The sequence below is a fragment of the Crocodylus porosus genome, unplaced genomic scaffold (assembly GCF_001723895.1).
Source record: "Crocodylus porosus isolate Cpor-Errol unplaced genomic scaffold, CroPor_comp1, whole genome shotgun sequence".
Classification (NCBI taxonomy): Eukaryota; Metazoa; Chordata; order Crocodylia; family Crocodylidae; genus Crocodylus; species Crocodylus porosus.
This window is the reverse complement of record NW_017728922.1, coordinates 4,486,102-4,497,411: the sequence shown is the minus strand read 5'-3', so window position 1 is coordinate 4,497,411 and position 11,310 is coordinate 4,486,102. Positions and strand designations below refer to the sequence as shown.

General features: G+C 46.6%; 1 protein-coding gene across 1 annotated transcript in view; it reads left to right on the top strand.

Moving 5' to 3' along the window:
- The window catches only part of RIMS4 (regulating synaptic membrane exocytosis 4), a 32,258-nt gene that overhangs the window by 10,072 nt on the left and 10,876 nt on the right, over positions 1-11,310 (top strand). Inside the window, exons 2-4 of the mRNA XM_019539626.1 lie at positions 6,874-6,986; positions 7,623-7,724; positions 7,966-8,105. Of these exons, the coding sequence (XP_019395171.1) occupies positions 6,874-6,986; positions 7,623-7,724; positions 7,966-8,105 (355 nt within the window). The remainder of the gene's footprint in view (positions 1-6,873; positions 6,987-7,622; positions 7,725-7,965; positions 8,106-11,310) is intronic.

Here is an 11,310-nt window from a genome sequence, read left to right as displayed (position 1 = left end):
CCCCTCTCCCGCCCCTAGTACTTACCAGCTCAGAGTGGCTGTAGCTCCCTGCTGCAGCCACTAGGGACTGCGCAAATCATCAAAACTCTCCAAATCTGTGCCAAAACTTCGGAGAGCTTTGAATCAATTTGGACCTTTAAATTGGTCCCCTGATTTGATTCGGATTCAGAGATTCAGCCACCGGATCGGGCCGAATCTCCTCCTAATTGAATTGCCACTCAAAGCGTCACACAGCCCTACTCCCTGCCAGATCTCCTGTGTCACACAAAGGGACTGTGCATGCCACTTGTGGGCTGTGCTGCAGGTTGGCCACCCCTGCCTCTGACTTGCTGCTGACTTACTGTTAAACATACCAAATGGTAGAGGTTTGTGTTGAAGACCCCAGCGTCAATGCTGACTAATATTCCTGATGTTTTTCTACATGTAGCCTTGGTTTGCTCTGGTTCTTCTCCCTTCTCTTGAAGACTGTTGCAGCCAATAGTTCTGTAAGTCCTTGAGCAGGACTGCACACGGGGCACCCCCATCAGTACAGCACGGCTCAACAGCCGCCCAGCAGGTGCTGCTTCCCAGGCCTGATGGTGTACCTACCCGTGAGCCGGTGAAGGAATCAAGTTCCATTTACTCCAATCTCATTAAAATGCACTCATAACCAAAGGGGCCAGTTCAGGGTGGGAGTAAAAAGCCATGGAAGGGGTAAAGCATCCCCCTTTTGTGTCACAGGACTGGAATGCAGCTTCATCTCTTGTATTGTTCATCCAAAAAGCAGTCTGTCTTTTCCAGTCTTGTGAAAATGCTGACAAATGTCACCTGTTAATCTTTTTTATATACCATTCCTTGTCAGGAAGAGCAGTACTGTGGCAACACCTCCATTCTTCCTGGCCCCAGGGACCTCACTCATTATAGCAGCACAGTTTTGAGTCAGTTGAGAAATGCGGCCTCCCTTACTTCTAACAGCTGTTTTTAGCAGTTTCTTCACTTGTTGGGCTGAGCAGCAAAGAAAAAATCAACACATTATTTGGCTATGGACAAACAAGGTATTTTCATGTATCTAAATTCAGAGGGGATTTTCATGCAGTGAGTGATACCTGAATTTTGAATATCAAATGGAAACAAAAGAATCCTGATGGGTCCATTTTATAAATAGTATGACAATAGAGCTGGAGCTGCTGCCTCCCAAGAAAATGGAATGATGAGCTAACCATGCCCTGTTCTGCGTGAAGCCCACAGGCCAAGAAAGGGAGAGGTTGCAACATGTGTAGAGGATATGGAAGGGAAGGTGACTTTAAGACTCCATATATGCACTGTGCTGGATTTGAGAGGAGAAAAGTGATGCCAGAGCTGAGGCCTATTCAGCAATGGGATCATAAAGCTGTTTCAGGATCATTCCTGTCTGTGTGAAAACCATCTGGTGGCTGTAGCCCAAGATGGAGCCTCTTCTTTCATGTGAAGCTGACCCATTTGTGAACCTGTGTTCCTGCCAATGCTCCCAATGTGTAATAATTCAGTTGGGGAAACTATAGCTGGATCAAGGGCAGGGGGAGAGAAACAGCCGGATTTTGTCAAACAACTGGCAGGAAAATCATCTGCCAAGTGCACTGTGTACTGTGAGGCAGCAAATAAGAGGGAGAGAGAACTGTGAGGAACAATGAGCCTGAATTTTAAAGACCTGATTGATGTCTTGAGCTGTCTGCCTGCAATTGTGTCTGCTCTCAGGGTTAGAAGGAGGAACCAAGTGAAACAAAGCATTTTTAAAATGCTCCATCCTCCAGCTTTTTAGAATGATGCTGCAAGGCAGCCCTGCCACACACTACAAAACAAACCTGGTACATATGAGCAAATGGAGATGGCTCCAGCTCTGTCATGGTTCTTCAGTTCAGAACCTAAGTAGGTCACCCAGACCTCCTCTGTCTGAGGGTGCAGGCCTCCAGCTAAACCATTTTAATTTGCTTCACAACCCTAGATTTGAGAGCTCCAAGTGACCATTCTCCCCTGAGAGCACAGATGCTGCAATCCCACAGCTGTGTTTAGAATCTGTGCACAGTCTTCCCAGAAGCTGCAGTTCAAGTTGAATCCTGAGAAAGGAAGGGGTTTGTTCTTATTTATCTCAGCCTAATGTCTGGCATCATGTTGGGGTGTGTTTCTCTTCCAAATGCCAGCAAAGCTTCTCAAGTTACAATTTAAGCAACTGAGCTTCTACAGCTCAATGAGCTAACTTTTTGAAGTCCCTTACTTTAGCTGATACGGTTAATGGCTAGTTGCAGATCTTTTTTTCCTCGGGCTTGATAACTTTCCAGAGAGCTATATTTTCTCCTCTCCTCTCTCCACAGAGAAAGAGTGGCTGTTCGTGAGGTTTTGCGTTGCTTTCCCAATCGGGAGTGAGGTTTTTTGTCCCAAGATTATTAGCAACATCTAAATTGCAGTGTTCAGAAATCACTTGGAGCCAAGGAGGCTGACAGATGTCTGGTTCCTGCAGCATGTGTGTTTCAATAGCATGGCATAACATGAGCCTCTGCACAGCAAAACATAACCCGCAACCTCTCAGAGACTCTACTACTTCCCCCACAGAACAGAACAACACTTAGCAAGTCCTTGGTGAAGGTACTTGGTGAAGATACTCACCTGCAAGGGCTGAGTATAGTACCTTACTGCTGTGGATAGCCTTGTTGGCTTTAATGGTACTGTCCAGGGCCAGCAGAAAGATCTTGGGATCCCAGAACGCTCCAATAACTAATCAATTCGGTACTTCATAGGAGATAGGCAGAAATGCAGGCTCAGCCTCAGCCAGGAGGACAAAGGCTAGGGCAGTATGGCACTCAGACAGCTCCAGTTTAGGTAGGTGGGTTGGAGGCAGTGGCCACTGAGGGGGAGCAAGTAGTCTCTGGGCAGTGAGTGGAAAGCCTGCTAAAGATTCAGGCACTGCAGAGAAGGTAGCTTACATGGCAGGAGGTCCTGGATTACCCCTGAATATGAGAAACGACAGATAGAGAAGAGGCCTCTGGATCCTCCAGTTTCCGTAACACCAGAGGCTGATATATGTCTAGGCTGCTGACTGAGCCATGGCCAGTTTGGTGTTGGGAACCTCTCCCATTCCCACAAAACAGTCTATCATGCAGTTTATTCTCCTTGTCCCTACATGATCAGAATCATGGGCAGAACTTCGTCTCGCTGTGGGACTCCCAATCCTGAGTCCCTGTTCCTGTGGGTGTAACAGCTTCCATTTTACTGCCAGTAGCATTTACTGTGTCTGCACAGGACTGGACCCAACACAGATTTAGCCTATCCATGCTATTCTCTGCTCACCGCAGCACAAACCTGGAAAAGCGCTGCATCAGAGCAGAGCAGATTCTAGACTCCAGCAGACCTGGGAAAAGAAAGCCAGGGAATACTGTTGTAGCAGGCTTACCTTTTCGGAGCTTGGGTTGAGTCCCAGGACTGAAGGTCTGCTGTTTGATTGGTGGAGCCCAGCCATCAATCTGGAGGCAGCACAAGGGAAGCAATGCCCCGCCCTTTTCCGAAGGGAGGGGCAAGGAGCAGCCGGACCTGGATGGGAACTGCACCAGCCGGGTCCGGAGAACTATGGGGTGGGGCCCCTGGAGAGTATAAAAGGGGAGCATGCTCAGCAGGCTGGAGAAGAGATGCGGTGAGGGACTTAAGAAGAGTGCAGCGGTAAAAGCTGGGGAGCTCTTCCCCTGCGGGCACTGGGCCCAAGGCTCCTGAAGCCGCTACTGGAGGAGCAGCCTTGGGAGCGGTGTGAGACCACTTGGGCTATGGACAGTGCCCGGGGACGGTGCATGGAGATCTGGCCCTGGGAGCAGTGTGAGACCACTCAGGCCCATCATGGTGCACAGTTCAGTGCACAGAGTCCAGGCTTTGGGAGTCACAAGTGGCAGGTCGAGCCTGCAACCCCAGTGGGTGGCCGGGTATCAGGGTGCATGTTTCGGCACATGGAGCTAGGGCTCTGGGAGCTGTGATCAGTAGCTCGAGCCTGCAACCCCAGAGGGCTGGCAGGTCCCGTGGTGCACAGTGTGGCGCGTGGGCCCAGGCCCTGGGAGCTGCAGCAGGGAGGCTCAGGCCCGTAACTCCGGCAAGCAGCCAGGCAGGGAGGCACGCAAGTGGCGCACGGAGAGCTGGCCCTGGGAGCAGCTCAAGTTAGCCTCAGCTCTGGGCCAGATAACCAGAGCCCTGCAGTGTGGCTCAGCATTAAACTAAAAGAGCCCTGGTGCCCCAAGCAGGGCCCGGGAAGGGGAAAGACCCCTGGTGTGAGGCTGGGGAACCGGAGCCAGTGAGGGCTCAGCTCCCATAGGAGCTCCCTGGGTGCCCAATGCGGGGCAAAGGGCCCAGAGGGAAAAACCCTCAACTCCAGGCCAGTGGCTCCAGGAGGCCTGAGATGGCGTGGGGACCCAGAGGCCAGATCGACAGCCCCCAGAGAAAGGACCGTGAGTTACCGGGAACCTGAGTCCCGCAGGAGAGGTGCTCCCGGGCAAGGGAACCTAGGGGGAGAAGACCTTATCCTATTTGAGGGACCAAGTGGTTGGATGTTTCCTATTCCGTACCTATTGTTATTGTTGGTGTTATAAATAGTTGGGTGTATTAATTCTGTATAATGGGCTCTGTAAAGATGTCTATTAGCTAACCCACTTGTGGTATAAACTTGCTGGATTGACCGTCCTGGGATCCACCCCTCTTCTGGGCCTGAGGCACAGGTACTTACCCCAATGCCCTCCCTAGGGCCGACTTCCTCCAGATAACAGACCTTTATATGTATATTTGTATTTATATCTGTAATTATATCCATCTTAAAGATTTAGATATATGTATGCTGTATGCATATATGTTGTAAATTGTATATAGTGAAGAACGTTGGGCTTGGGCTAACTCTATGGAGGAAAGAGGGATCCGCTCGAAATTCCTGCCTACCCGTCCCATCCGATTGAGACTAGGGCACACCCTTGGGTGTACACAGGTTACACTGTATTGACAGGAAGTGGCCCGAGTCCAGTAGTTGCAGTCTCCCAGGAGGGATGATGCACTTCATTCGGGAGGTGCCTTGCAGCTGAAGAGTCAGTGACACAAACTTCCACACACAATCCAAAATAACCACCAGTGCTCTCTGAAATTAGTGCTGATTATAGATCATGCCATTTTTGGCTTGTCTGAAAATATCACCAGGGACTGCTGTGCAAACCATGGATACGTGTTGAACACTCATAATTCAAGGAGACTCCGGGGGAGTGTCACCCCTGTACAGAGACGTGACCCTCTCCTAGAGTCCTGCACACTCCTCAGCTCCCACTGGTCAAACATGCAAGCAGTGCTCTTTGAAAACCTGGCCACCCCATCCAGCACCTAAGGGACAGCTGACTGTCTGTGAGGTCAGAGATGCTCACTCAGTTACATGTGTACTACTACATGTATTGCAGTTACTGTGGTAGCACTCACTGTGGTTTGTTTGGGTAAGTTCTTACTCATAAGAAGAAAATACACTCCCAGTAGGCTGATGATTGCTTTGCAAATAGCTAATAAGAGGTGAAACAACTTAAAATTAACACCCTTTTAAGTGAATGGAAATTTTAAAAATCATCCTTCAAATGTAAATAGTTTACATGGGAAAAATCTTTGTGACTGACTAAACGATGCATGTAAGTGAAGTCCCTAGCCCTGAGTTACTGTCCTTTAGTTTCTTTTTTAACTTGATTTGTACTGATTTGAGACATAAGCATTTGTGAATTGTGGCCCTTATCACAGATTTGTAAGAAACTGATTTTAAGAAGCAGTGACCTGTATTGTGAAGCTGCTAAGGTATGTCCCTTTCAGGGATGTGTGAAAAAGTGCAAGAGATTCATAATTATCTGACATTCATGTGTAGAGAAGATTTCTTAAAGAAAAGCATAACCAGACTGGGACTCTATGGGATACAAATCAGGCCTTATCTACCAGGGCTCCATAGGCAACTGTGTCTGTGGTGCTGGCAGAAAGCCTGAGTGCAAAGACAACATACCAGCATAAGCCTTGATTTGTACCCATGCAGGTCACACTGGCTTGACTGATGTCCATGTTGTATGTTTTAGCCAGGGGCTAAAAACTGCAGGACAGCCTCAGGTACCTTGCAAATAGATTCTGATCGCAAATCTGCCTTCTTTAGCAGCTCCATTTTTTTGCTGCAGTAATATATGGCCCACACTCCATCTGGGGTTTGAGGGCACCATCTGTGAGTTCTGTGCATGCATTTTTGGATTCAGGCTTCATTCTTGAGGTCATTTCAGATGCTTTTACTGAATAAAAACAGGATGGTGCATTTGATTAATGTTACAAAATGTACTTTTCTCACCACTCAGTAAAGTCCCTCTGCGTCAAAAAAAGTAATTGATTTGGGGTGGGTGTGCATGGGCTTGCACTTGCCATGACTTTTGCAAAATAAATGGAGAATTCAGTCATTTGGCCATGATTTTTTGGTATCTCCCACCCCCATCTTTACATTTAACCCACGCTCCAAAAGATGGACAATTACCAGGAAACAAATTGCAAGATGACCCAGAGGCTGTCCAAGTGTTAATGCTAATGAAGGGGTTGAAGGGGAGCCCCTGACCCTGAGAGAGAAGGGTGGGGTTTTTTGTCCCCTAGGTGCTTAATCATGGGAAAACAAATGTTGCAGTAATGGCATTGGCTAACTGCTCCAGCCTTAATAAGTTGCAGGAGAAGGGGACTTTAGATGGATCACATGTAGCTAGACTGCATGGAAACCAATGGGTTCTGAAAGTACAATGTCTATGTAGATAGCATCCTTTTTAGGTGTATAATAAAGCAGGCTGTTTAATCACAGGGTCATTTTAAAGCACTAAAATAATGAGTTGCCAAAATCAATTTCTCTTGCAGTCTGAATTTCAGTGGAGTCCATCTGGCATCTGCTGGGCAGTTTAGTGACTTCCTGGGGAGTATGGGTCCTGCACAATTTGTTGGTCGTCAGACCTTGGCCACCACCTCCATGGGTAAGCAACATAAAGGCATAAGTTAGTTTAAAATGAATACTGCATGTACTGTTTTCACAAGCTACCCCCTAATCTGCTCAGCACCTGCTCTTTTCTGAGTTAAATAAAATGTGCTTGGCTGTTAGGTTTTGGTGATTAGCGCCTTACTGTTTTACTGCTACATTAGCAATATCTTTCCTTATTCCTACAATGTCCTTCAAGTATGAAAGGCCTGACCTAGATTTACTGTGCATCCAGCCAGTGTATCCTGTGCATCTTCATAATTCTCCGATTCTCTGAAGCATGTAAACTCCCTAAGGATTTTTTTATGGTGCATCAAAATTCCATTTTCAAAAGCATGAATGTAATTCTAGGTGCCTCTGTTTTGGACAGATTAGAGGCTATATGTCACTTTGGAAACAATTAGCCTGACTGACTAGGGCTGTGACTGAAGGGCTGTAATTAGAGGCCACTTTTGCAAATGTGGGCTTGAATCACTGAGTTACTTCCGAGTAATGCAGGGGAAATCAGGCACTTGGACCTATATTTTTATTCTGATCATTGACAGAATTTTTAAGTAGTCTGTTAGCACTCAAACTTGTTAAAATGTCCCCTGTGTCTCTGATTCTGTCTAAATGTTTTTGGCTTGTTGTTCAGGGGATGTGGAAATTGGCTTGCAGGAGCGAAATGGACATCTAGAAGTGGATATCATACAGGCCCGAGGACTAACTCCAAAGCCTGGCTCCAAAACCCTTCCAGGTACGTGAGTGTTTTGGCCTGCTTGAAGTCACTGACAACCACCTGAACCCCTGCCTTCTGAGTTGCGGCTCAGTAGGTAGAATAATGGTCCTGGCCTAACAGATTTTTACTCTATACATTTCCTTGAAAATAAGATGGAACGAACAGTAAATTCTTTGGTTGCTGCAAGATGCTGTTTTCACAGTTGATAGCAGAGAAAGCCATATCTCGTCAGACCTGTGACCTCCTATTTTTCTTTCAGCTGCTTACATCAAGGCTTATCTATTAGAAAACGGAGTGTGCGTTGCCAAAAAGAAGACAAAAGTGGCTCGCAAATCATTAGACCCACTATACAATCAGGTGTTACTGTTTGCCGAGAGCCCGCAAGGCAAAGTATTACAGGTAAGATGAGCAGTTCTGGGAACGACAAGAACCAGGTCTTCCCCTGTCTGCACTCAGCCACTGCCAGAATGTATTGAGTTTAAGGAATCAGAGTATTTGACAACAATGGGGAAAATATTTATGAATAGAAAACTTAGTAAGCCAAAACACTCAGTCTGAACTTGATTAACACAGTATGAATAAACCCCCCTACCATGTACAGCAGGGCACGTCTACATGAGATGTGTACTGCACAGTTGACTAATTAACTCCACAGGAAACATCTCAGCATCGACATGTGCACTCCTGTTAGGGCGCATGAAACCAATACATTCTGCAGCAGGGTAGCATGTGTAAATACAAGTACTATCCTGCTGCAGAGTTTTTTGTGTGCAGCAATGCACAGATAGATGCTGATCTGGCTGGCTGGGGCATAGGATGTTTCAGTGCTGGGGCTGCTTGCCGACTAGCCCTGCACTGAAGCACCCTCGTGCCCCAGCCAGCCCCTCCTGCAGCACGTTGAGCCTAGTCAAAGCAGCTCTGGGTTGGCAGGCTGACCCCCAGCAAAATGTGCTGTGGTAAAGGCATACATGCAGCTGCACTCCCAGGAGCTTCCTGGAAGCAATAAACTGCAGAGAAATAAGCTTTGCAGTTGATTGCTGCCCTCTAATGGCACATGTAGATGGACCCACAGAGAACTAATAGAATGATTATTTTTTCAGTTGCCCTCTGTAACTATAAACCCTGTTGTATAACACTGGCATTTGGTTCTACTAATAAAATATTCACTTTTTTCCATTGCCAGGTCTATAGTATATGAAAGAGTAGCATGCATGTGTGTAAGCTAAGGTTTATTTTCTTTGTTTATATAAATTAAGTTTGTAGAATCTGCCAGAACTATCTCCTGATCAAATGTCTTGTCTGCTTCCACATTTGTCTTTTACTGCCATATCCTTCCATCAATAAAATGCCCACTTTTAATATTTCAACAGCTTTTGGGGGAAGAAAATGGTTTTTATTGTCAGGTATCCTCTACTTGTATTACATGCAATCAATCCTGGCTAATGGTTTGCCGGAAACATTGCTGTGCTGGACTTCCAGTTTCTTCTGCTTATCTCCACTGAAGGGGAGAATACTGCTATCCAGTCAGATCCCAGATGTAAATGATCCTGGTTCATACTGGTTAGAAGGAGTTTTCCCTTTCAGATAGTATATGCAGGTATCTGCTGATTAATTAGCTAAGTAGGGATCTGATTTCCCAATTTTCCAGCCAAGTAAGGGCCATGCAAGAATATGTTAGCAAAGGAATGAGACCTGTATTTTGATTTGCGTGGGGTTGGGTCTGGTTTAGCCTCTTCTCCTGAGAATGGTTCACAGCTGGGCTGTCATGAACACTCTGCCCCTGGGTGAACCTAGCCCTGAGCTGCTTCATCTGCATTGCTCCCCTGCAACAGGGGTGTGGATTGGTCAGAGGTAGGAGTGAGGTAGCCAAACAAAGGCTACAGTAAGGATTTTTTTAATATAATCCAGGGAAAAAGGTTAGCCAGTGGAGATCAAAGTGGACCTGAATGTAGTGTGCTAACAACAGCCTTGTCTCACGTAAGACACTGCCTCCATGTGGCACAGTACTTAACTCCAGGTAGAAAGAGGCAATAGTCCAGCTGCTTCTGGGGGAGACCTTCTGGATGTACATAACATTGTCTATTCTGACCTGATCTCAGCTTCAGAAGTTCAGTTTGATTGTTGGCCTTTGCCTAGGTCAGAGTTGCCCTCCATAATGGTAAACCCTGGTTTATCCATACCCTGTGGGTGACTGGGTGTGTCACTCAATTAACCTAAGCTCCAGGTTCTGAATATCTGTGCTCAGTGCTGGTGGGTTCAGGGAAAATCACTGGGGAACCAGTAGCAAACCAAGAAAGCCACCGAAAATCTGTATTTGGAGATATTTCATGTGTAGCACTGTTAGCTATGTTGGGGGTAGGATTGTGGGAGTACTGTACTCTGAGCTAGGTGCTGCTCAGCAGGGGGGCCAGGCACATCCCCCAGTGGCGCTGCTGTACCCAGTCCCATTTACCTCAATAACTGTTTAAAACACCGTAATGCATCACTGCAGCTTATTCAAAGAGAATAAAAAGTGGGTTACACTCTGTACCTGCGTTCACCTCAGCCAAACCATTTGACTCCAGTGCTCAGCTCCCTGAGTAAAGCTTTGACTTTTAATCTGGCCTGTATTTTTTCCCTCCTCCTCATTGATACAGATAAAGCAGCAGCTTCAGCTTACACTGAGAGAAAGCTGCACTGTGCTGCTAACACAGGGAGTAGGGGAAGAGGAGGTTAAGAATTAGCCACAAGTCACCATTCACCTTCATCACCATCACCATGATGCTCATCCTCTCGTCTTCAGAACAAAGACCTCACTCTGAACTCACCTGTGTCTTGAGCCAAATAGGTCATGCACAGGTTCCCAATGTGTTTTCTGCTGATGCTGCTTGCTGTGCCTGTTTCACCCTCCATTGGTCTCCGTTGTGTTGTAAGTGTGATTCAGCTTTCACCTTGGCTTGTCTTACCATTTATTTCTGATTAGACCTTCCTCTTAGCATTCAAGCCTTCCTTCCCAGCATGTTACCCTTTCCATTCTTGTGATGCCACGTGCATCTTGTATCACTGTGCCAACTTGCCAAGGTTAAGCTTCTGCCTTGTCACCGGGTGAGTAACCATGTCTCATCACCATATGGCATGTTGCACAAGATGCAGAAAATAAAAGGCAGTGTTTGCTCTTCATGCTGCCTTTTAAGTCTCTGCAAGCCAGTGCCCCACCCCAGTTTTTCTGTTCAGTACAACCATTCTGTCTTCTCTCTGCAAGCCTCTTCTGGCCTGCTTATTTAGTCACGCTCCACTGTAATGCCTGGAAAGAGAGAACTTCAAATGTTTATATAAGCAAACACATTACCCCCCTGAACAACCATAAGATCTGCATGGATATTGGGGTAGGGATATGCCATGCTAAGCGCTCAACAAATTCCTTTATCTGTCACTAGAGGCAAAGACTTTTGTGGGTGATGTCTTTTATTGCACCAGTTGCATGATTGGGATAAAGTTAGACAAGCTTTTAAATGCAAGGCTTTCTTCATCAGGTCACCCTCATTTATCTGTCACCCTCATTCATATTGCATAGGACATTGTGCCATGAGTAGTTCCACCAATTCCAGTGGGGCTAGTCATGGTA